We start from the raw sequence: 24,987 nt of genomic DNA, 5'->3' as shown, positions 1-24,987 counted from the left end.
AACCGCGCCCCGCCCGGGGTCCCCAGGTGAGTAGGGGCTGAATGCGGCTGGAGAGGCTGCCGGACGGGCGTGGCCGGGAGGGAAATGGGGCTGGATTCCAGAGCATCGGACCCGGCCGCCAGAACCGGCCGTTTCCATCCCAGGCAATCGGACTCTGGGTGCCGGAGCCACGCCACGTGTGGCCGAGGGCTGGCGGAGCCTGCCCCCGAGGGAGCGCTGAGTCCCGGAGGTGGTCGTTTCTGGGGAGGGGGCTGTGGGGCTCGTCCCACCTGCCCCCTTCTTTCCAGCACTTGCATGGCGCTTCCCTCTATTTTCACTCTTGGCGGCCGCCCACACATTGCATTCCTCCTCCTTTCTTCTTGCTGTCCTCCATCCTCCATTCCGTCCAATTCCTCTCCCAGCCCCTACGGAGCCTACCTTAGGTCTGAGTCTGAACCCCTATCTGCTCTGGGTGTGTGGATTTCCTTCAGCTACCCTGATGTCCCCATTTCCCAGTCCTGACTCCTTTGAGCCATCCCAGGGGGTGTCCAGCCACTGGCCCACAGGAGCAGAGACCAGGCTGTGACTGTGTGACTAGAGAGGTGTGTGATGTGTGTGTGGGCGTGCACACGAGTGTGAGAGTGTAAGAATGGCACCCAGGCCCGGGCTAGGACAGGAGCAGCTGGGGAAGGAGCCTGGGGCCTTGGGCAATCTGATGGTTTTTTTCCTCCCCACCCCCACCCCCCGCTGCCTACCCAGTCTAAACCAATGTGGTAGGGGTGGCGGCAGGGGCAGGGATGGGAGTGGCTGAAGCCTGCTTCATTCCCAAAGATTTCTAAGGAAAAGCTTTCTACTGCATCCTTTGGCTTGACTTTCTTGACCCATGACCCTCTTTCAAGGAAGTTCACTCCAATTCCCAGTCTGCCCTGTTTCCACTGGCCACATTCTCTAAGGAAGAACACTGCAGGACAATAGCATCTGTTTTGTTTCTGCATGGCTGGAGGGTAGGGCTGTGGGTCTAGCGCCCATAAACCAAAATGAGGCAGGGATTGGGGCTTGCCCTGTGATGCTCTGATGACCAAAGCAGATGGGTAGAGGCAAGCAGCATGGTATTGGGCAAGAGGACTGGACTGGGAGTCCAGAGATGCTGCTTTACCCTGCGCCTTTAGACATGTCTCTTTCCCTCCCAGAGCTTCAGCATCCCTTCTACCAAATGATGACATTCTGCCTTTCTCCCAGGGTGGCTGTGGGGATCGAGGGAGACAATGGCTATAGGGATGCTGTGTTAACTGCAGATGCAGCCGTAGGAGCACTTTGCTAACTGCCAACGTGAGTTCAGATTTGGCACCCAGGTCTATGGTGCGGTGTGAGATATGTGACGTAAGGTTTGATGCCAGCCTGACTCCAGTCTTGCTAACACACATGAAACTTTTGGCAAATCATGACGCTACCTTGGGGAAAAGAGCAGTCTGGGAGAGCTTCTTCAAGGCAACCTGACTTCAGTGCGGTCTGAGGCATGGCTGAGATAGGCTTATGTGGCAAGGAGGGTATCTGGGTAAAGAGCTGCAGTGTGGGCAGAGGTGTAGTGTGGGCTGCATCGAGGACAGCCACTGGCCAAAGCAGAGAACAGAGACAGAATGAGGAAGAGCTCTGTGGGGAGGGTGGGGCATAGGATGGAGAACCTTCAAAGTCCGAAGAGTTTGACTTGTTGGGGCTCAATGCTGTAGGCAGTAGGGAACCACAGAAGGCTCTTAGGTGGAGAAATGACAGCTGGACATTAGCGAGCTAGCCCTGTCTCCATGAGCAGCACGGGTGGTCCTCTGAGCACGCCAGGCACGAGTGTGCAGGGAGCTGGTGCAAATGCCTCTGTGTGCGGGTGAGCTTCTGTGTTGTGACTCTGCCCACACGTGTGCTTCAGTGTGCTGAGTGGCTGCATGCCCCAGATCCATGCTGCACGTGCCGCCGGCCAGTGAGGGTGCTGGGCACCGGGAGGTGGCAGGGAAGGAGGCGTATGCGTGTTGTTTGTGGGCATGTGTGTTAGCGTGTGCATGTGGGCCATGGGGCCTCACAGCATGTGTGTGCACGCCCGGGCGTGTGCGTGTGTGTGTCCCCCACCCCCAGGCCTGTCCCACCCGTGCGTGTGAACTGCCATGTTGATTTCGTGCTGTCTTTCAGAATCACTATCAGTGACCCCTGAGGAGCGTCAGCCATGGTAGGTATTGCCTCACCGCCTGCTGCATGAACGGTGTGTCTGCCCCGCTGCACTAGCTCCACACGGGGCACGCACCTGGGACCTCAGAGCCAGGCTCCCCGCCCCTCCCTTCTGCAGCTGTACACTTGCTCTTTCCTCTTTCTGTCCTTGTGCCGCTGGCTCTCTCACCTCCCTTCCCAGCGAGCCTCGGGACTCAGTGCCACTGCCCAAGGCCTCCATGGCTGAGCCTGGGGACTCTTGGAACAGGCTCCGTGCCCAAGCTGGCAGACATGGGTGCTCTCTGGAGCCATCAGAGAGGGCAGAGAGCTCGTGGTTTATTGTGTAAAGGCTGGGAACTTGGAGGGGGTTGTGTGTGGGGCTGGACTGTGAGGCGGCCAGAGGCCTAGGAATGTCATCCTGGGCACATCGTGCCTGGTGTGCAGTCAGAGTCATGCTCCTGGGGTAAGGCATCCAGCTCCCAGCCTGGCAGCGCTGAGAGCCAACTCCACTGCAGAGCAGGGGTGATAGTCAGGGTACCACCTCCTCTATCTGCTGGCAATCCAGTGGTGATCTAGGGTAAAAGCTTGAGAGTCCCATACACACGGTCATCCCACAACACACCTCACAGGCCAGGCAGGGACACACAGCCCGCTCCCCTCCCTCCCAGGTGCCATCATAGCTGCTAGCGTGTGACTGAAGGCAGTGTCCCTGGCCCCAGTTGAAGCACCGTAGCCAGCCAGCGGGGCTCATGCACCTTGGCCTGTTGCTCCTAGGGTTACTTGTGCCATTCAGCCAAGGGGACGACCGTGCCTGCTGGTCCTGCTGAGCTCCACCCAGTGAGCCCGTCCCCCTTCTCCTGCCACTGACTCTCGCTCTTCTGCTTTTCCCAGCAGGAAGGGCCCAGCCTCACCTACGCGACCTGCAGCCCCCCGACCAGCTGAGGCTCCCCTCTTAGACTTATAAGTCTATGGCCACTGGCATCCGGCTGTCTGCCCTCCCTGCCTCCCCCAGGGTCATTTCAGAGGGTCCTGGGTTTTCTGACCACCCAGAAGGGCCTCTGGCGCTCCCTCCAGCCATCCCTTTTAGTTTCACCCTCCTAGTTCAAGCAGTGTTCTTTCTCTATCAGGCCTGGTGGCTGTTGCGTGGGGCTCCCCAAGGCAAGGGGTGGCCCTGGGCCGGTGGGTTGGAAGACAGGGTGACCAGAGAAGAGGGAAGCCCGAGGGGACCAAGCATCAGCTTGAACTGTGGGTGCCCTGCCTGGGTGCTGTGTGAGAGGCCAGCGTGTGTGGGGTGGGGAGGGCCGCCACAGCCCCCAGGCAATATCTATGAAGCTACAGCTCCTCCCTCCATCTTCCTCCCCTTTTCCTTCCAGCCCCTCTTTTCCAGGAACCTTGCCACACCCACACCTGCACCCTCCCCTCCCCGGCCCTCCCACCTGCTGCGGTGCGGCCGGCCCCAGCCGGCTGTGTGCTGCACTTGCCTTACCAGCTCTCTCCTCGATTTTCTCTCTCCCGTTTTCTCTTTGCTTTCTCTCCAACTGCCAGCCGATCGGGTCAGGCAAGTCCATCCCGTCCTGAGAGCCCCAGGCCCCCCTTCGACCTCTAAACAGATCCCTCCTCTTCTCGGAGACCTCCCTTTCCAAGCCTGCCTGGACGGCTGTTCTGTGACTTGACAGTGGCTTCCCTAGCCCCAAAGCCAGCCCCCTTCATCTGTGACTTAGTCTGTTGTAGTGGTGAGCTGACACCTCCAGGCGTGACCATTGGTGAAAACTTGTGCCCCTTCAGTGGTATGCCCTTGCCCTGTTCTATAAATATCTATAAATACTCATATATATACACACCTACACATGGCCGACCGCCTCGCCTCTAGCGCTGGGAATCAGTCACTGTGCTGTCCTTGTGGAGTCTTGTGGCCCAACTACAAGAGAACGCTGTCCCCTGACATCCCCCTCTGAAGTGTGCCACCTCCAGTGAGCCTCCCTGTCATGCCCAGCCTGTGGACAGCCAGCCCCCGCCATACCTCCCGCCCCCTACCAAGCATGGGGGTGCTGTGCAGGCAGCCGTGTGGCCTGACAGTCTCTAGCAGTCCTGCTGTCCCTCGGCTGAGAATAAAACCTATTTCTGGATGACGGGGACTGTCTCCTCTGCTGGTTGTGTTCTCTCTGGAGCTCAGGGGAGGGGAAGGGCTAAGCCATTACTAGGGTGCTGTTGGGGGCGGTAAAAAGACCACATCCTTTCCAAGGGACACTTTTCCTGGAAAGTCCCTGGAGCTTAGTTGGCGCTCATCCTGTGAAGCCGGCTCTGGCCACTAGGGGGCAGGGCCATTAACTCAGTCTAGAGGGAGCCTGCGGGGTGGCCAGCATTCTGGGGAGGGACAGACAGAACAGGCCACCAGGCTCAGGCAGGCGAGGGAGGCAGGAGGGCAGAACAGAAGACACCTTGGGTGCTGGCACCCTGCCTTCCCGGCCACCGCTAGATCAGGCTTCTGAGCCTGTTGGCCATTGGGGCCAAACTGTCCCCATAGGTACCATGGTAGTCCCTGTGTAATCCCCTAGATGTCACCAGGCAGCATACCGGTAACAGGCCTGGAAGGTCCCAACAGCCCACATGCGCAGGCTCAGACACTCTGGGGCTCCCCGTTCAGTGGCACAAACTCCAGAACCCAGTGAGAGAAACAGGAACATGCCAGCCGGAGCAGTATGGCTAAATCCATTTATTCCGAAATAAAAAGCAAAATAAACAGGAGTCGCATCACCAGGGTGCCACGACCCCATCCCCGCCTCCTTCCTCTGTCCTATGCTATCAATAAATAAGTTTCCCAGCCCCAAATAATTATTAGAACCTCCTCCCCATGTGCCAGCTCCAACCTCTGCTAGGTATGATACAGGGGGCTGCCCTACCCCTGGAATATACAAAATGTTACACAGATACAATATGTACACTGGGGAAGCGGGGCCACCCCAGCAGCCCGTGCCCTCACCTGGTCTACAGTTAACCCCACTGTCCTGCCTCAGCTGCCTCTCTGTGTAAGAAGATGGGAGCCCCCCTGAGGGAAAAATTGCTTTGGTGAGAGTAAGGAGGCCATCAGGCCTCCTCCAAACAAGTCAATTCTATGAGCCTCTGGCTATTAAATAACAATCATCATCATCCAGAAATTTAAGGAATCAGCCCTGGCCAAGGTGGCAAAGGCTCTACACATTTGTCTCCCCCCATTAGACAGGGGTCTTATTTGCTACTGTAAGAGTAAAGGGGTGACTGGGAAGGGGTGGCAGGGACATGATGGGGGCGGAGCCTCCGGCCCCACTTCTCCAGGCTTTGCTGACAGTGGCCTGCTTTTTAAAATTTTTATCCTGACTTTTTTTTTAATCCCGTGTTGTGTTTTTTTTTTTTTTGAGACAGTCTCACTCTGTCGCCCAGGCTGGAGTGCAATGGCGCCATCTCAGCTCACTGCAACCTCTGCCTCCCGGGTTCAAGTGACTCTCCTGCCTCAGCCTCCTGAGTAGCTGGGATTACAGGCACACGCCACCATGCCTGGCTAATTTTTGTATTTTTAGTAGAGACACAGTTTCACCATGTCGACCAGGCTGGTCCTGAGCTCCTGACCTCCTGAACTCCCAAAGTGCTGGGATTACAGGTGTGAGCCACTACACCCGGCCTTTTTTCATAACTTCTATACCATAACTTACCCATAACCTTCTTTATCCCATAACTTCTTTTAATCCCATAACTTTAATTTTTTTTTAAGTTTAGTGGCCAGCTTTTAGATGACAGTGATCTTCACCTCATCTGCACCTGTCTACCCCCGTTAGACAGGGGTCTATGCTTGCTACTGGAAGGGTAAAGGGGTGACTGAGGGGGTGGTAGGGATATAGTGGGGGCAGGGTCTCCAGCCCCCCTTCTTCAGGCTTTGCTGACAGCGGCCGGCTTTTAGATGACAGTGATCTTCACCTCATCGTTCTCGTCAGCCCGGTAAAAAAAAGGAATGCAGGGGTTGCTGCCCAAGCCTGGGCGCTCCCGGGGGTTCTGCATCTCACGAAGCAGCTGCATGATCTGCTGTGCAGTGGGGTTGTCACGGGGAGAAGCCTCCCTGGCCTCTCCTTGGGCGGCCTCCGCACTGCCGGTGAGGCTCACCTCGCAAAGATCTTTGGAGAGAGAGAGGCAGGGCTCTGAGCGCCACGCAAGCCCTCCCTTGCTCCTGCCTGCCCACCCCTCCCGAGGGCTCTACTCACCACCCTGCTGATCGGCAGCCCCAAGCTCCTGGGGGGCTGGGGCCCCTGGAGCGGGCTCATTGGCAGGGTTCTGGGCAGCTGCCAGGAATCTGCCATGCCACTCGCTGCGGTCGCCCACAAGCCGTAAGACCAGCTCCTGCAGCTCCAGCAGCTTCACCTGGAGGGAGGGGTGCTAAGCTGCCATGCCTGTGCCCGTGCCCACCTCCACCCCCACAGAGATGTTCCACGCCCTACCTTCATCTCCTCCTTGTCTTGGGCCAGCCTGCTGATATACTCCTCCTTCTCCCGGTGCCGCTCCTTCAGCACTGCCCTCTGACTCTGGTACAGTGCGATGTACTCTCCTGCGGAAGGACAGGGCTCAGATACTGGGTTCCCTCCGACCACTGTGCAGCTCCTCCTGCCGTGCCCTGGCCTCCCACTCACCAATGGTGTCTGTCTCTCCAGACAGCTGGATACAGCGATGTTCCAGTTCCTCTACCCTCTCCTTCAGGTCCGCCTTCTCCTGCATGAGCTCCATAAAGCGGCTCTGGAACAAAACAATGGAGTCACATCTTGGCAGCGACCTGCCCCGCCCCCACCCTTCTTGACCCATGCCAGGAGAGACTCATTCACCTGCAGCTTCTCCATGGCCCCCTGCAGGGCCCGGTGGGTTTCCCCACACACAGAATCGCCCCCAGTCCCTGGGGCCGGGGCTGCCACCTCAGGCTCCTTCTGGGCCAAGGCCAGCAGGTGAGCCAGGCGCCGGCAGCGCACCCTTTGCTCCTTCAGCTGCCCACGTAGCCTTGCCTGCTCCTCCTCGGCACTGGCTACAGCTGAGTTGAAAAATGCCACCTGCAGGCAAGAGAGGTGCGTTCTTGTAGGAGGATATATAGGACGAACAGGCAGGGAGGTAGAGAACAGCCCTTCCCTTGGGGCCTCAGAGGCTGCACTTGTTGGTCCCAGGTGAAATGGTGTCTGACCACTGGCTCCCAGGAAAGAGGTGAGTCTGAAGAAATCAGAAGGCCGGGAAACCAAGAGCAGAAGGGGGTCTGGGAGGGACCACAGAGGGAGGCAGCAAAGGCCGGGGAAGGGGAGTCAGCCTTACCATGGCTTCCCGGCTCTCCAGGTCCTCCGGGATGCTTGGCATGGGCCGAGGCGCCGCCTCCACCTCCTCCTCCTCTTCCTCCTCCTCCTCCCTGTCCAGCCCATCTCCTGTAGGGGTGGCCAGAGGGGTCATCAGACAACCCAACAAGGGTACAGTGTGCCCACCTCTGCCCCCACCCTCACTGTGTAACCCTAGGCCAGCCCCTCCCCAGAAGGGAATGAGCAGCTTTTTATTTTATTCTTTTTTAAGAGCCAAGAGCTCGCTATGCTGCCCAGGTGCAGTCCCACTACCGATCAGCATGGGAGTTCTGACCTGCTTCATTTCTGACCTGGGCCAGTTCACCCATCCTTAGGCAACCTGGTAGTCCCCTGTTCCCAGGAAGTCACCATAATGATGCCGAACTTAGTGTGGACACCCGGTTGGCATAATGACCAGCTGTTCTAAAGGTCTCTTCCAACTCAATTCCACACTGCTAACAGTCCCCCCTTCCTCCTGGGGCTCTCTCCTCTTCCTGTGAGCAGGTTCCCGTACCTTCCCCAGGATGAGCCATGAGGCTCAATTGGGACCGTAGCTGCTGGTTCTGCTGGGTGACAGCTTCCAGGCGCTCCTAAGGGGCCAAGAAAGAGAGTGAGAAGGCATGGAGGTTTTCAGGTCATCCCCCTCGGGGCCCTGCCCTCAGCAACTCCCTCACCTGGGCTTCCTGCAACTCTTGGCGGGCCATCTCGGCTACCGCTTTGCCCTGAGCTTCCTGCTGCTGCAGCTGGTCCACGAGCTGGATCTGCAGCAGTAACTGGTTGTGCAGCACCTCCTTCTCAGAGGTTAGCTGCTGATAGGTGGCCACCTGCTGCTGATAGGCGGCCACATACTGCTGCAGGTGTCCCAGGTACTGGTCTCGCTGCTGCTGTAGACTCTGAGCCTCTTGGCTCTTCAGCTCCACCTGTAGGAAGACCCTAGGCGTGAGGGCAGGTGGTGGCCTGCTTTCAGATTTGGGGCCCATAAATAGGGTAGCGAGGGCTCTGTGAGGCTCTGTTGCCTGCCCAGACCTCTGGCCCCTTGCTCCAGGCCTAAGTAACTGCCTCCCTTGCCTAGAGCCTACTGCCTTCTTTCCCAGCCTCAAATCTCACACCCTGCTTCCCACCACTTAAACTGTAGGCCATAGACTGGTGGAAATGCAGAGGGAGCCAACCACCATCTGCTAAGTGTGCTACATGCCTAATGCTTTCTGTGTATTATCTCATTTAATCCTCTACACCTCTGCAAGGAAGATGCTAACTTCCTTTTTAAGTTAAAGAAACTGAGGCTTAGAGATGCAGAGTAGCTGAATGGTGACCAGTGGAGCAGAGGCCAGAATCCTGTTTGAATCTAAGGAGCCTCTTATACCACTGTCTCTTTCCCTATGATTGGGGGAAATGCATGCCTCTAGCTGGGACGATGATGTCCAGATCTGAGAGGAACCCAGGGCTATCCACCTCTAAAAGTCAGACGGCAGGGAGCAAGAAACAGTCACAGGACTGCCCCGGAGGGTGCTGGGGTCACCTGTTCCCCAGGCTGGAGCTGCCTCTGGCCTCACACCACCCCTCCCCAGAGGCTAGTGCCCGCCTCCCAGCACTTCTTGGATAGGGTAGGGTTACCGTTTCCTTCAGCTCGCTCAGCTTCTCCTGCAGCTCACCCAGCTTCTTTCCCAGCTCCCTCTTGACGTGCTGCTCCGACTGCAGTGCGCTGGTGATCTCCATGTTCTCATTAGTCTGGACAGAGAGAAGCAATCAGCGGCCACCCACTGCAGCTGGAGACCCCAAAACTTGCTGCCTTGGTGTTTGCCTCCCATGGCACCAGGAAGGGTGGAGACAGGTTAGAAAAATCATCCCCTCTCCCCTACAGCCATCGGAGCAGGGCTCTGGCTCACAGGTGCCTCCAGAAGTACCATTTCACGTGAGGGCTACACTGCCCCACTTTACAGGTGGGAAAACAAAGGCCTGGAGGGCTAGTGGGGAGGGTAGGTTCTCCAGGTGGGGCTGCGCACCAGCTTTACGAATCCGCTCTGCAGCTCAGCCAGCTGCTCCTTGAGTTCCCGGTTCTGGGAGAGTGCGCGGCTGATGGTGGTGCGGTCATTCTGCATGGTCTCCAGGATTTGCCTGCGCGCCTCCGCCTGCTCCCCCCAGAGCTCGGCCGCCCGCTCCAGCTCCAGCAGCCTCTCCTCCTGCTCCCGGTTCAGGCGACTCAAGCCCTCATTGTCTTGCACCTGGGCTTGGAGCTGTCCTGCCAGACTCTCCAGCTCCTTCCGTAGGTGCTCAGCCTCCGCTTGTAGCTGCTGCTCCACCTCGGAGGGCCCTGCTGGGGGCTCTGGGGGCGGGGGTTCAGCTGAGAAAGGAAGCAGACAATAAGGGCCTCTGGATTCTCAAAGAAAACCCTCCTCTTGGTCCATAGCTCCTCTCAGGCTCCCCAAACGTGGCCTCCCTGCTAATGATTCCTTGCACCCAGATGTTAGCCAATCTTCCAAGCCACTTTCCAATAGTGACAATTGTGGGTGGCCGACAACGGGCACTCCTCCCTCTTTGCTGATGGGGCACTGAGGCTTGTGGAGATGATGAGACTTGCTATCTCCTGGCACAGACCTCTTTCCCTCTGCCTCAAAGCCCTTCCATCCACCCAACTCCGTGGGGTATTCTAAACCACCCCCACAGCCCTCTGACCCCAGTCCTGCTCCCAGGTTACCCCAGCCCCAGCTTACCCATCTGGTTCCTCAGTTCAGCCAAGCTCGTCTCCAGCTCCTGTACCCGACTCATGCTACATTCCTTCTCCTCCCTCAATGTGTGCACCTGCCCAAAGCACAGCGGGAAAGGGCCCTGGAGAGGGGCTGGTGGCTGGACAGGCTACCATCTCCCTCTCTGCCCCCACCTCCAAAGGCCAGACCCATGAGCACCTCTGGCTGTGCTCCTCCCATTTCACAGATGCCCAGAAAGATCAAGTGACCTATCTAAGGTTGCGGGGGAGCTGAAGGGTCAGGTCTCACCTGCTCTGACATCTGCTGCATCCTCTGCCGCCACATGGCGCCCTCTCCTTTGAGATTCTCTGCATATTTATCTCTCTCCATTTGTAGTTGTCTAACTGACTCCATTACCTGCAAGAATGGCCACAGAAATTAGGAAGGACTGTCACTGGTTGTCACCTACTCCTGGCCACCTGGGATCATCTTCCTTCTACATCCCTCCCTACATCCCTCACCTGCCCCAGGTGTGCTTCCAGCTGTGCCCGCTCCTCCATGGCCTGCTGTAACTGCTGGTTAGCGTCAGGGGCTTCACACCGGCCTGAAAACTGGATGGTGGAGAGCGAGAAGTTTAGATCTGGGGAGCCCAGGCCGTTCCAAACAGTGCCCCTTAAAAGGGCTAGGGCTAGGCTCAATGTGTAGCTCAGTCAATACAACTCTGCTGTCACGTTTCTTTGCTTTAGAAATAAAAAATAATTTTAAAAAGATCTCAGGCCAGGCATGGTGGCTGATACCTATAATCTCAACACTTTGGGAGGCTGAGGTGGGTGGATTGCTTGAGCTCAGGAGTTCCAGACCAACCTCAGCAACATGGCAAAGCTCTGTATCTACAAATACAAAAATTAGCCAGGCATGGTGGTATCGCCTGTAGTCCCAGCTACTTGAGAGGCTGAGGCAGGAGGGTGGCTTGAGCCTGGAAGGTAGAGGTTGCAGTAAGCTGAGATCGCGCCACTGTACTCCAGCCCGGGTGACAGAGCGAGACCCTGTCTCAAAAAAAAAAAAAGATCTCTACTGTCTGTTATTACCATGGAATAGTGAAAGTGTTGGCTTGAACCTCAGAAGGAAATAAACAGACTCATGACCTAGCCATATAAATGTAATCTCTAAAATAATGGTTTTCACCCATGATGCTTTAAAACAAAACAAAACAAAAATTGTTTTAAGCCCTAACCCCAAGATTCTGATTCCCCAGGTCCCCCATTTGTAGATTTTTAGCACTCTCTAGAGGATTTTACGCCAGGACTGGAACAAGGACCCAAATTTTCAGCTCTTGGCTGGAGCCTCCCCATGCCCTGCATGATCCCTAGACCATGGCCCCAGCTGGATGGGGCTCCCACCACCCATGGGGCTGCAGCCTCTTGCCTGTTGAAGCAAGAGTTCTGTCATCTCTAACTTCTTCTGCAGTTCTTCCAAGTTCAGTTGCATGCCAGCCTTCTCAGTCACTAGGACCCGAAGCTTCTCTTCCAATTCTGATTTCTCTTGCTTCAGGTCTTCATTGTTTTGGCTATGGCCAGAGGCAGTAGAGAAAGGAATGAACAAAGAACAGAAAGGACTGCTTTGGTGATCCACCCTCTACCCTCGCCCCACAACCACAGAACTGTGGCACTGGAAGGAACCCCAGGAATCAAAAGTCACATGTACAGGCCAGAGATAAGACATGAGTTACCCAAGGCTACACCATGAGTCAGTGGCGCAGCTGGCATAGAGCTTTGCTGGGCACACATGCAAACCTGTATGACCACCTCACCATGCTTACCGGTACCCCCCACCTCCCAGCACACCACCCATGCTAAGGGCCCCCAGACCTCCCATCCCACCATCCCCCGTCCTACGTGTTCTTGTATAACTCCAGCCTGAGGGCATCTCTCTCTTTGGTTAACTCCTTGTTGTACTGTAAACACAGAAAGGTTAAGTCAGGATATAGCAGGCAGAGGAGCAGTTGGCTGACCAGTAACAATAGCTACAGTAACTACTCCACAGTAACACTTCTTCACTCTCAATCACACTTGACATGTTTTCAAGGCATCTCCAAGCCCACAGTCTCATTTTGTTGTTGTTGTTGTTTTTGAGACAGAGTCTCACTCTGTCACCCAGGCTGAAGTGCAATGGTGAGATCTCAGCTCACAACCTCCGCCTCCCAGGTCCAAGTGACTCTCCTGCCTCCGCCTCCTGAGTAGTTGGGACTACAGGCACATGCCACCATGTCCGGCTAATTTGTTTTTGTTTTTCTGAGACGGAGTCTCACTCTGTCACCCAGGCTGGAGTGCAGTGGCGCCATCTCTGCTCAATGCAAGCTCCACCTCCCGGGTTCACGCCATTCTCCTGCCTCAGCCTCCTAAGTAGCTGGGACTACAGGTGCCTGCCACCATACCTGGCTAATTTTTTTGTATTTTTAGTAGAGACGGGGTTTCACCATGTTAGCCAGGATGGTCTCGATCTCCTGACCTTGTGGTCCACCCATCTCAGCCTCCCAAAGTACTGGGATTACAGGCGTGAGCTACCACGCCCAGCCTAATTTTTGTATTTTTAGTAGAGATGGGGTTTCACCATGTTGGCCAGGCTGGTCTTGAACTCCTGACCTCAAGTGATCCACCCGCCTCAACCTCCTAAAGTGTTGGAATTATAAGTGTGAGCCACCGTGCCCAGCTGGTCTCATTTGTTTTTAAAAGAACTTGGTAAGGGTGGCCAGGTGCGGTGGCTCACACCTGTAATCCCAGCACTTTGGGAGGCCAAGGTGGGTGGATCACGAGGTCAGAAGATCGAGACCATCCTGGCTAACACGGTGAAACCCCATCTCTACTTAAAAAAAAAATACAAAAAGTTAGCCGGGCGTGGTGGCGGATGCCTGTAATCCCAGCTACTTGGGAGGCTGAGGCAGGAGAATGGAGTGAACCCGGGAGACAGAGCTTGCAGTGAGCCGAGATGACACCACTGCTGCACTCCAGCCTGGGTGACAGAGTGAGACTTCGTCTCAAAAAAAAAAAAAAAAAAAAAAAAAAAGGCCGGGCACGGTGGCTCACGCCTGTAATCCCAGCACTTTGGGAGGCCAAGATGGGCGGATCACGAGGTCAGGAGATCGAGACCATCCTGGCTAACACGGTGAAACCCCGTCTCTACCAAAAAAATATCAAAAACTAGCCGAGTGTGGTGGCAGGCGCCTGTAGTCCCAGCTACTTGGGAGGCTGAGGCAGGAGAATGGCCTAAACCCGGGAGGCGGAGCTTGCAGTGAGCTGAGATCCGGCCACTGCACTCCAGCCCGGGCAACAGAGTGAGACTCCGTCTCCAAAAAAAAAAAATACAGAGCTTGGTAAGAGTGGAAGGGACAGGAAAAGACAGTGAATTTATGTATGTATGTATGTATTTATTTATTTGAGATGGAGTCTCCCTCTGTCACCCAGGTTGAAATGCAATGGTGCCATCTTGGCTCACTGCAACCTCTGCCTCCTGGGTTCATGTGATTCTCCTACCTCAGGCTCCTGAGTACCTAGGATTACAGGCATGCACCACCACACCTGGCTAATTTTTGTATATTTATTTATTTATTTATTTAGAAACGGAGTCTCCCTCTGTCACCCAGGCTGGAGGGCAGTGGTGTGATCTCGGCTCACTGCAACTTCCGCCCCCGGGTTCAAGCAATTCTCCTACCTCGGCCTCCCAAGTAGCTGGGATTACAGGCACCTGCCACCACACCTGGCTAATTTTTTGTATTTTTAGTAGAGACAGGGTTTTGCCATGTTGGTCAGGCTGGTCTCAAACCCCTGACCTCAGTTGACCTGCCCACCTCGGCCTCCCAAAGTGCTGAGATTACAGGTATAAGCCACCACACCTGGCCAAGATCGAATTTACAGTTGGCTAACAGGGGCCCAGAGAGATCAGATAATATTGCTATTGTTATTATCATTATTACTACCACTGTTTGAACCTTTATTGAGTGTTTCACCAGGCACCATGCTAATAATCCCATTTAATCCTCATAACCACCACATGAGACAGCTCACCGCAATATTATTACCTCTATTTTGTAGATGAAAAATATGTAGTATTAGAGGTTAAGTGCTTGCCTAAGATCAGTTAGACAGAGCTGGGATTTGAATAGCCAGGTATATCTGACTCTCTAAGTTCATTTGTTCCCTGGGGGTGGGGGCACAGATAGGAAGAGGGAAATTAATCTTTTGTTCAATTTTTGAAAGGATCATACATTCGCATAGTCCAAAACTCTGAAGGTACAGAAGGGAAATATCTTCCAGCCATGCTGCTCCTCTCTCCTGAGTTTTTTATGAATCCTTGCAGACATGTTTTATGTATATTGTCATAGTACATATGTACAGACACACGGACACACACACAGACACACACACACACACGTTCCCTCTCTCTACACAAATGGTAACATACTAAAGATACTCTTCTGTACCTTCACAGAACAAATACCACATTCCCCAACCTAGGACTTGGCCAAGGCCACAGCCAGGTAAGGGCAGGGCGGGCACTTGGCCTCTGAGCTCTGCGTCCAGTGTTCACTCCTCACAGTGCCCCCCAACCCACCCACAGCAGCTGACTCAGCCCCAGGATGCCTCTAACAACCATACACAAAAGCAGTGACAAATGGCCCATGCTGCCTTCTGGGCAGGACACTCAACCCTGCAGAAGAGACCTTTAGGCTCACTCCTCCACCTGGGAAGCCAGGCTGCCAGGGTTCGGGGCAGGCAGTTGGACTCACCCTGTCTGCTTTCTTCTGCTGCGTGGAGACAGCAGAGAGAGCCCGCTCCAACTCTCCCACACGCCTCCGGGAATACTGCAGGCGACTGGCCAGATCTTCGGACTCTCCTGGAATGAGAGAGGTTGAGATGGGGTCCAAAGGACTCACCCTAAAGGCCTGTCAAAGTGCCAGGTTGAAGGATGATGGGGTGCCCAGATTCCCACCTTCTTTCTGCCTGGCAGCATGCTGAGTGTGAGCCAGGGCTGTCTGTAACTCAGCTTTCTCTGATACGAGGATCCCTATGGTCTGAATGTGAACCTTTGGGAGGAAACCCAAGCAAGTGCTGAAAAAGAAGGAAAGAAACATTCTCCAGAGGACAGGGCGGAACTTCACCCCCTCCACTCACCTGTAACTGCTCCCTCAGGGCTCCCTGCTTTTGGTGGCATTCTTTCTTTTCCTACAGGAAGAGGAAGACAGAGCTCTTACTAGGGGGAGGCAGAGATGGCACAGCAAGGGACATGCCCCCAGAATGCCACCAATGCCCCAGGACAGGCCCACCCATGGGACCAGGTTATCAGGGACCCTGTGGGGATGGGGTGGAATCTTGGGGGGTGAGCCTTCTTCCCCAGGCTGGGAGCGGGTGAGACGAGACTGAGGCCTCTACATTTGAGTGCCCCCCAAACCCAGCTGTCATGTTGTGAGCAAACAAAGAAATCACGTTACTTCTTCCAACTGATCCGTAATTTCTTGGTTCTGTTGTTTCTGTGGGGAAGAGTCAAAGGAAGGTGACTGAGGGTGGCCCCCTCAACCCTATTCCCCAGACCAGGAAGGGGTAGGCAGGGGCCAGGAATGGATTTTAAAGGCAAAGTTCTCAGACCCAATGGGAACACGAACTGCTCAACTCTCCTCAGGCTCCCAAGGAAAGGGGATTTGTGTCTTTGTTGGTTTTTGCCCACGGCCACAGAACTGAAAGTCTGAATCTGGATTCTCTTGAAAGGACAGTAACATAAACCTCTAGAGATGGAGTGTGAGAAAAGCCCACCCTCTGCCAGTTTGTGATTTAGAAAGGTGTATTCATTCAACAAACATCTGCTGAGCACATATAGGCCAGGTACAGTTCTTAATAGCAAGGATATCAGACAGAAAAAGACAGACAGGAGCCCTTGGCCCTGAGGTTTACATTCTAGTGGGCCTTTAAATCTTCGACGCTCAGAGCTAAGAGACCTTTGATACTCTCTAACTCTACCTCCTCAGGAAATGCAAGCCCAAGAAGGAGAGGTGGCTTGTCCCGAATCCAAGAGCAAATTAAGGACTGAGTCAGGGTGGAAATACGGGGCTCCTGACAACCAGTCAGGCTAGTGCTTCCCCAAGAGGCAACAATCCCAGGGCATGTGTGGCAAGGACTCGAGCAGGGTGTCTAGAGAAGAGAGAGTAGGCAAAGAGGGCAGCAACAGAAGAGCCATGCTGCATGCTCCGTGCTCTGGGGTCCCTCCAGCTGAGGCCTGGGCCCCCCAGCTCCCCATTCGCCCTTGGCACCAGGGGCCCCCTGCCCCTTTCTTCAGGGTCCCAAGGGGAAACTGGAGCCCAGGATTAGCAGCGTGGAATCAGGGGACCCCACTGGACTCTTACCAATTTCTCTATCGTGATATTGAGTTGTTTGTTTGTTACATAGCTGGAGTCCAGGGCTACCGCTAGCTGTTGGTACCGGCTCTGAGGCGCATGCAGAGAGGAGGAGTTGGAGGAGGATTGGGGGGAGAGGTAGAGAGAGCAATCATTAGGGTTGGGGGGTGTGTGGGCTGTCTCAGCTGGCAGAGGGGCACCCAGCCCCCGCTATGGGAGGAGGTTGGAGGGCTGGCCTGCAGGGTCACTGGGCCACGGCCCAGGGCCTCTTACCTCCAGATCCTTCAGGTTAGCAGATGATGCAGGGCCCTCCCCATTCACACATGTCGTAGACTATAAGAGACGAGAGTGCACATGGAGATGTTCTGTCCCCTCAGTGTCTAAGCCCTCTGACTTCCTTTCTTCCCCAGCAATTGGCAACATTTTCTCTTCTAACTTGGACCCTTTGTCCCGTAACCCCTTTGTGCCAACTTCTCTCATGGTTCTTATTTCCCCACCATCCTTCCCTCCCGAGCACCTCTCATCCAGTGCTTCTGCAGCAGGATAAAATGATGCAACCAGTCACAGGGTCCAACTCCTTCATGTGCACAACTTCAAGGGAGAAAGCTCAGGGAAGAGCCGACTTCCTCAACATTGCCCAGCACATTGGCTGGTCCCAGGATCTTCCCTCTCTTGTGAATCCCTGCCTCAGTTTCTTTCTATCATAGTTCCCTTCCCCCGGCACCCCACTCTGGGCCTCAATTCCTGAGGTACCTCACAAACAAGACCATTGAGCTGTTGGGAGAGTTGTCGCAGGCTCTCGGTTGATGAGAAAGTCCTAGGGATGGAGACACAGGGGTCAGGGGTGCAGGTGGCTCAATGGGAAAGAAGGTCATGGGCAGTGGCCTCCCTGACTCTCTCGGCCTAGAGACTGCTGCCCCAACAGGAGACACTCACTTAGTTTCATCCATGAGATTAGGGACATTGTCAGCATCATGATTCTGTGTGGGAAGAAACGTATGAGATGGTCATTCAATGTCTGCTAAGAATCACCCAGGACAGGGTGAGTCAAGCTCCCAAACTCATTCCAACAATCTTCCATATCCCCAGACCTCAAGAAAAAGCCTAGTCTGAGCCTTCCCCCAGCCCATTCCCCAGGAAGAGCCCTTGGCCCTAGGGAACAAGCTACCTGTGAAAAGAGAAGATAATCCATAGTAGGTACAGGAGGGGAGTGGGCAGAGGGGGAGGAGGCACGAACCTGAGATACCGCCATGCTAGTGAGACTGGCACCAGGGGAAGGGACACCGCCAGGTAACACAGTGTCATCAGACGGTTGCAGAGAATCAGCATTGTCCTTGGGTGTCTGTCACAGAACAGAGCAGGGGGTTAGGGGGCCATGCGGGATAGAAGGTGCCTCAGTGCCATGAACACAAGGGTGTGGAACAGGTAGGACAGGTGTTGCTGCAGTCAGAGTGACAGTCACACATGCTAGGAGCCACTCAGGGGTGTGGATATCGTTGCCCAGGCCTTGGGCTGCTAGGCAGCATTTCAGATGGCCAAAGCTCAAAGCAGGGGCTGCACGGCCTCCTTCATGAACACGAGGACCTCGCTCTCTCTGGAGCTCAGCAAAAGACAGCAGCAGGCACTGACCTGTGGCAGCCACAGCAGGTGGGAGGAAGGTGTGCCAAAGTCAGGGAGGAGAAAGGCACTGTTCTTCCAGAAGGCCAGTCTGTGCTGCAGAGTGACCCTAACTGGGCCCCTAGTGGGCAGAGGATGGTGATGAGGAAGTAGTTGTCTGGGCAATGTAGCTATCTGCCTGCTTCTCTCCTCCTTTCCTCCCTTCCCTTCTCCCCTGCAGTGGCACAATCATAGCTCACTGCAGCTTCCACCTCCTGGGCTCAAGCAATGCTCCCACCTTAGCCTCCCTAATAGCGGAGATTACAGGTGCACACCACCATGCTCAGCTAATTTTTATAGAGATGTGGTCTCGCCATCTTGCCCAGGCTGGTCTCAAATCCTGGGCTCAAGTGATCCTCCCACCTTGGTCTCCCAAAGTGTTGAGATTACAGGTGTGAGCTATTGAACCTGGCCTATTGGCTGTGTTTCTGATTCAGACCTTTCCAGGAAAAAAAAAAAGTTACCCAACTAGAAGCCTCTCCCCAACTATCTGGAGGTAAAAGGAGAATAAACCATGGCTACCACCCCCACCCCAACCTCTTACCTCCAAAAACATCTACCCAACCAAGAAACCACCCAAGAAAACAGAGGTAAGACATCTGCCCTATGGCTCCTGGCAACTTGGAAATTATGGGGCCTCTTTCCTGGGAATTGTACCTGGGGACAATCCTAGGATTCAGAACTTGGGGTCACATGGAGCCTCTCCCTCGCCCCCAACTGGACCTACCTGCTTGATCAGAGCCCCACCCAGCCTCTCTCCAGGCTCTGGCCTTACTCTTGACCCAAGCCTCTGGTTCTAGAGGTCTTCTAATATCTGACAGGCCAGATGGGCAGACAGAGGAAAAAGCTGGCTGATCAGCTAAGCTGGACAAGAGAAAAACACCAGGGAGCCAGGGCCTGGCCACGGAAGCTGGTTCTGCGAGAAGTGGCTACACCTCTCTCCAGGGAAGCTGGGTCTGGGGGAAGTGGCTACACCTCTCTCCAGGGAAAGGACTGCGTACTCGCTGGACCCTTCAGCCCTGGCCTCTGAAAACCCAAATCTGTTTCCCTCCTTACAGCAAGTGCTGCAGAGGCTGGTGGAACTGAAGATGAGCCAAGCTGTCTACATCTTTGCAAGTTTACTGTGACCATGGAACCTGGTGTTGCCTTGACAATGCCTACAACTGAATCTAATAGGTCAGAGCAGGGGTTCAGCTGCTGGCCAGGCATAAGCCTTTGAGGGAAGGCTGGCACTCCTAGCAATGGACCCTGCAAGTCTTTAGGGCCCTCCTGGCATCCTGGGTTCCCACTGATCTCTAGGATTAGACACAGGAATGCTCAGAGGAAGGGAAATTTTTTTTTCTTTTTTTTTTTTTTTTTTTTGGTTTGAGATGGAGTCTCACTCTGTCGCCCAGGCTGGAGTGTAGTGGCAAGATCTCCGCTCACTGCAACCTCTGCCTCCTGGGTTCAAGATTCTCCTGCTTCAGCCTCCCGAGCAGCTGGGATTACAGGTGCATACTACCATGCCCAGCTAATTTTTGTAATTTTTAGTAGACATGGGGTTTCACCATGTTGGCCAGGCTGCTCTCGAACTCCTGACCTCAGGTGATCCAGCCTCCTCAGTCTCCCAAAGTGCTGGGATTACAGGCATGAGCTACTGCACTTGGCTGAAAAAGCATTTTTCTGAGGACTTTTTGACATACAAAGCATGATTATTTTGTGAGCAATCAAGTTATTTCATAATTTTAAGTCTTGTAGCCAAGACAGAGTTTTTAAGAAAGCCTATTCTCCTCAAAATGTACCATCCCATTAAGGTATTTTTTCTCTCTCCATTATTCCCTACTTCTGGAAATGTTATCAGCTCTACTCAAGTTACTACAATCACGGGCCTGCATTCCTGGAGTAGAAAACTTACATGGTAATAAAAATGAGAAATTAAAAAAAAACAACCTACATTAGAAACAGTTATGCATATAGAGAAGGTATAAAAATAGCAAGGGGCTGGGCATGGTGGCTCACGCATGTAATCCCAGCACTTTGGGAGGCCAAGGCAGGTGAATCACTTGAGGCCAGGAGTTCGAGACCAGCCTGAGCAACATGGCAAAACCCCATCTCTATTAAAAATACAAAACAACATGGCCGGGTGCAATAGTGCAACATCTGTAATCCCAGCTACTTGGGAGGCTGAGGCATGAAAATCACTTGAACCCAGGAGGGGGAGGTTGCAGTGAACCAAGATCATACCACTGCACTCCAGGAGAAAAAGCGAGACTCTTTCTCAAAAACAAAAACAAAACAACAAGACGGAAATATGAGGACCGAGGCCTTTGTTTCCAGAACAGAGGGACCTGGGCTGGCACGGAATCTCAGAGCATAAGAAAACAGGCTGCAGACCCCCTAATCCACTGGACCATTGGCAGAGCAAAAGCCAAATACTCAGCTACAGGACGCTTCTAGGCCTGTGCTCCCCAACCGTACCACTCAGTGTCTCCTCTGAGCTGGCAAGGTGAGTCACAGCACCTGGACAGACCTGATCAACCGGAGGGTAACAGGTGTGACGACTGGACAACTCTAACAGCAGCCAAGGCTGCTCTGTCTCAGTCCCTCTCCCCATACCCATCTCCAACAGGCTCTATTTGTGTCCTGCTCCTCTGGCTTGGCAGGAAAGAGTCCCCCAGGTGAGTCAGAGATGGAGGAAACGCCAAATCACAGCCAGAGGAGGTTGTCTCCTAGCCCTGTGTACCCCCATGCCCTGCCCCCCAGCAGACTCCCTGTGTTCCTGAAAGGTGATCTGTGAGTTCACACTCTGGCCATGACCTCACCACTCCCCCGGCCTCCCCCACTCCCCATATGGATTAATGTTACCCACCTTTAATCTTCAAGCCAGCCTCAAATGCCACCTTCTCCAGCCTGGAGTCCATTCGGAACCAACCTCCCCCTGAGCTGAGCATTTGGAATGGTCCAAAATTATCTCTTGCCTCCTTCAAAGGAGTCTGCCTCCCTCGGTGTGCAGCCTACCTTGTTCATCTATTTTCTCCACTGTTTATTTATCAAAGTGCCTTTGTTGTCAAGAGCCCAGTGAATATGGCTAAATGTCCATTTGGAGAAGTTAGGGGCAGAACGTCTTGGTCACTCATCTGTTTAGTTAACCTCACATCTTTTACAGTTAGTTCCTCTGAAAAAATAGCTTCAATCCTTCCAGCTATAATGTGGACTCATTTTCTCTTAACCCTTTGTTTCCTACTCTTAAACCAAAGTGAATTAATTAAAAAAAAAATCACTAACTTCTATGTGGTTTACTGATCTTTGCCTTTAGGGCAAAACCTAAAGGTCCGTTGGGTTTTTTCTTTTTTTTTTTTTCCATCTCTCCTAGTCTGAGAGTACCCACAATAGGCATTCAAAAGCCCAAATCCCAGGCTGGGCACAGTGGCTCACGCCTGTAATCCCAGCACTCTGGGAGGCCAAGGTGGGTGGATCACTTGAGGTCAGGAGTTCAAGACCAGCCTGGCCAACATGGTGAAACCCCATCTCTACTAAAAATACAAAAATGAGCCAGACATGGTGGTGGGCAACTGTAATCCCAGTTACTCAGGAGGCTGAGGCAGGAGAATCACTTGAACCCGGGAGGCGGAGGTTGCAGTGAGCCAAGATTGTGCCACTGCACTCTAGCCTGGGCAACAGAGTGAGACTCTGTCTCTGAAAAAAAAAAAAAGAAGAAAAAAAAAAAGCCCCAAATCCCACACACCTCTGAAAGTTATTCCCAAATTACCTTTAAACTGTTAAACTTTAAGGTATGTCTCACCTTCTCCAAGATGATAAAAGATTTTGGGGAAGAATAAAAACCCGATCAATCAAGCAAGTGAAGAAGCGGACATAAACAGGCGGAAGGTTAATGGCAGCAACATAAAATAAGCCAGAGGCAAAGTATCCCCCAAACCAGAGAAGCCTCAGGGGCATGCACAGCTGGAGAGAGCAAGCCAGAGAGGGGTCTCGGCACTGCCTCACCTTCCACTTGTCCAATGGGGGGAGCGCTACCCCATTGGAACGGTTAAGGTCGGACACCAGCACCTTCAGAATGTCCTGAATCTACAGGAGGCGAAAAGGGAAAAACAAGGGCAGGGGAAGAAAGGTAGAAGTGGCTTAGAGAGAGGCAAGAAAGTCAGGGAAGGAGGAAGATGTGGGTTCAGGGAAACGAAATGCTGAAGAAGAGTGGAGGAGATCAATACCATGGCCTGTGCCATCCTTCCAAATGGCCACCTGCTGCCTTGCCGGGGGCAGAAACAAATAGATGGAAAAGTCCCCTGAAGGATGCAGTCACACAGAGTGGAGTCACCTGACCAATGCAGCTCTTAATATGCTCACTGGACCCTTCTCCTTAGGCCCAGGATGTGGGCAGTGAATCTAGCAGAGCTGCAGACCTCCACCTCCATTTTAAAAACCAGACTTCTGAGTAAGGGTTCACTTGAACGAAGGGGGCTCCAGCTAAAAAACAAGTTTGAGAGACACTGATCTTAACCAATGTCATCTTACAGAGGAGGAAACTGAGGCCTAGGGGAAGAAGTGGTTTTTCTGTGGTCATGCAGCAAGCTGGTGGCAAAGATGAACTCAAAAGTTAGATCTTCCCCTAATCCTAGTGCCTGGGGCTCTCCTCACCACACCCTGGGGCCCTTTCAATGACTCCTAAAGGGATAGCCTGATGGCCAGTGGCTGTTCTCATTGGCCTGGCTTCCCCTTGAGACTGGAGATGAGGAAAATGAAACAGCAACTACCATTTCCTGGATGTCCTGGGTGTTTACAGCAGGCCCTGTACTAGGGATTAACATAAAAACAACAATAATAACAAATCTCATTTAAACTTCACAAGTGTAAGTAAAACAATACTTTACAGATGTGAAGAGAGAGGCCCAAAAAGCTCAAGCGATTTGCCCTAAATCACATCCCTAGCAGATGGACAGGTAGGATACACACCCAGAACTCTTAATCAGTACCCAACAGTTCTTCCACAATCATAACAATTACCCTCTACTGCCCCTTGGGCCCCCTGTCCCCAGGAGCCTAGCCAGCCAAGACTCACATCCTCAGGTGAGTGGCAACCACCAGAAGTGGTTGTCTCAGGGTTACTGCCATTTTTTATTTTCTTCTTCTTTTTCGCTCCTGTAGGGACACCAGGGCTGTTCCTCTGCTGATATTCTCTCAACTGTGGAAAAGAAGAGCAATAATACTCATGAGATCTACAAGCCCCCACAGTTACATCCTACTTTACAATTTTTCCAAAATACTCATATATACCATCTGATTTAACGCCACCAACAAGTCTACAAGGTCTTGTCACAATCACTTAGTGACTGAGAGGGACTGATACCATGGCTTAAAAAAATGCAAGAATTGAACTTAAACTCAGTCTTCTGACTCCAAGCTCTGGGGTTTTGCCACAAATCAGCAGCTGCCAGGGGCCAAAACCAGAGGCAGAGGTACCTTTCTACCTCTCATCCCAGAAACAGGATGAGAACACTTAGGAGACTGGGTCCTAAGATCAAAAGTCAGTTTCACGCGCTAATTACGGTTCTGAGGGGGATTGCGACATCACTACATTCCACTCCGCTATGGAGAATTCAAATATGAGGTGGAGAAGTCAAGCCTGGAGTCCCAGCTACTTAGGAGGCTAAGGCAGGAGGATTACTTAAGGCCAGTAGTTCAAGGCCAGCCTGGGCAACATAGTGACATTCCGCCTCTCAAAATAAATATGTATCTTAAAATGTGGGCTGGAACATTAAGTCGGCAGGAACTGTACACTGTGTGGTTTTGAGTCATACATCCTCACATGTTTGTTAATGTAAGAAATGCACCAATGCCTCTGAAACTTTTACAACAATGTATCCTCCTGGCAAAAGGCAGCCTTTCTGTTGAACCTGGGAATTCAACAGAAAGAGGACAACCCAAGCCTCATTTCAGAGAAAAGTCTGGTATACTCTTAGAAATTTATGTGACTGTCATCCCTAAGTACATTAATGTTTTTTTCTCAAGAGAATAAAGGGAAACTGATGCTTCAGAAAGATATTTATCCTGTGGCACTTCAAGTACCCCAGGCTGAGATGATATGAGGAAGATTCAAGCTGTCAAGTTCAGTTTCCCAAGACCTGTTCCACAGGAGATAAGCAGATCTCATTCCAGAGACCACTGAAGGGCACTCTGGTCCCAGAACCATGGAGAATTCGAATATGAGGTGGAAGTCAGAAAAAAAATGTTAGTCTCTCTGGAGAGTAGAAGCCTGGGGGAAAATCAAACCAATCCCGTTCTCACATTGCCACCCAGAGATACTGCCAATGTTTTGAGCTCACGGGGGAAGTGTAGGCTTTTCACACTATCAGTGTCTATGTTAAGGGTGTAAGGCAGCCTGAAACCTCTCCCTCCTAGGTGCCATAGTCCCCAATCCCCTTCCAGCTGGAAATTTATGCTGTGACCAGAGGAACCAGAAGCGGGATGAGAACACTTAGGGGACTGGGTCCTAAGATCAAAGGCGGGTCTCGCGCACTAATTACGGTTCCGAGGGGGGCTGTGACGTCACTACATTCCACTCCTGGGGGGGAACATCAGCGCGACGTCCGAGTCGCTGCTCTGCGATGGGGGAGGGGAGCGCAGGGCCAGGACCCAGGTCCTTGGAGACGCGAGCCCAAATCGCCCAGGGAGGTCCGGTTTGGGGCGGCAGGAGGTGAGGGCCGAGTCTGGAGCGGGGAGCCCCGGGAGTCACCAGCCCAAAGTCACCCGGGGGCGACTGGCGAGGGCGGGG

General features: G+C 53.3%; 1 protein-coding gene across 2 annotated transcripts in view; it reads right to left on the bottom strand.

Moving 5' to 3' along the window:
• Positions 1-4,867: 4,867 nt before the first annotated feature.
• The window catches only part of GOLGA2 (golgin A2), a 20,530-nt gene continuing 410 nt past the window's right edge, over positions 4,868-24,987 (bottom strand). Inside the window, exons 2-27 of one of the 2 annotated variants that reach the window (XM_011987920.1) lie at positions 23,275-23,397; positions 22,206-22,286; positions 17,803-17,907; positions 17,502-17,545; positions 17,319-17,382; positions 16,839-16,898; positions 16,575-16,655; positions 15,669-15,707; positions 15,352-15,402; positions 15,170-15,263; positions 14,967-15,073; positions 12,079-12,137; positions 11,609-11,750; positions 10,705-10,794; positions 10,493-10,600; positions 10,211-10,298; positions 9,503-9,840; positions 9,114-9,227; positions 8,174-8,419; positions 8,014-8,089; positions 7,483-7,589; positions 7,011-7,229; positions 6,822-6,924; positions 6,633-6,739; positions 6,399-6,555; positions 4,868-6,311 (exon numbers count right to left, since the gene is read on the bottom strand). In XM_011987920.1, the coding sequence (XP_011843310.1) occupies positions 6,097-6,311; positions 6,399-6,555; positions 6,633-6,739; positions 6,822-6,924; positions 7,011-7,229; positions 7,483-7,589; positions 8,014-8,089; positions 8,174-8,419; positions 9,114-9,227; positions 9,503-9,840; positions 10,211-10,298; positions 10,493-10,600; positions 10,705-10,794; positions 11,609-11,750; positions 12,079-12,137; positions 14,967-15,073; positions 15,170-15,263; positions 15,352-15,402; positions 15,669-15,707; positions 16,575-16,655; positions 16,839-16,898; positions 17,319-17,382; positions 17,502-17,545; positions 17,803-17,907; positions 22,206-22,286; positions 23,275-23,397 (3,018 nt within the window). In that variant the 3' untranslated portion in view covers positions 4,868-6,096. The remainder of the gene's footprint in view (positions 6,312-6,398; positions 6,556-6,632; positions 6,740-6,821; positions 6,925-7,010; positions 7,230-7,482; positions 7,590-8,013; positions 8,090-8,173; positions 8,420-9,113; positions 9,228-9,502; positions 9,841-10,210; positions 10,299-10,492; positions 10,601-10,704; positions 10,795-11,608; positions 11,751-12,078; positions 12,138-14,966; positions 15,074-15,169; positions 15,264-15,351; positions 15,403-15,668; positions 15,708-16,574; positions 16,656-16,838; positions 16,899-17,318; positions 17,383-17,501; positions 17,546-17,802; positions 17,908-22,205; positions 22,287-23,274; positions 23,398-24,987) is intronic. The other variant, XM_011987927.1, reaches the window with a different exon arrangement.

This window comes from Mandrillus leucophaeus, unplaced genomic scaffold (genome assembly GCF_000951045.1).
Source record: "Mandrillus leucophaeus isolate KB7577 unplaced genomic scaffold, Mleu.le_1.0 Scaffold109, whole genome shotgun sequence".
Classification (NCBI taxonomy): domain Eukaryota; kingdom Metazoa; phylum Chordata; class Mammalia; order Primates; family Cercopithecidae; genus Mandrillus; species Mandrillus leucophaeus.
The sequence above is the reverse complement of the archived record's forward strand: the minus strand, read 5'-3'. Positions and strand labels throughout refer to the sequence as shown.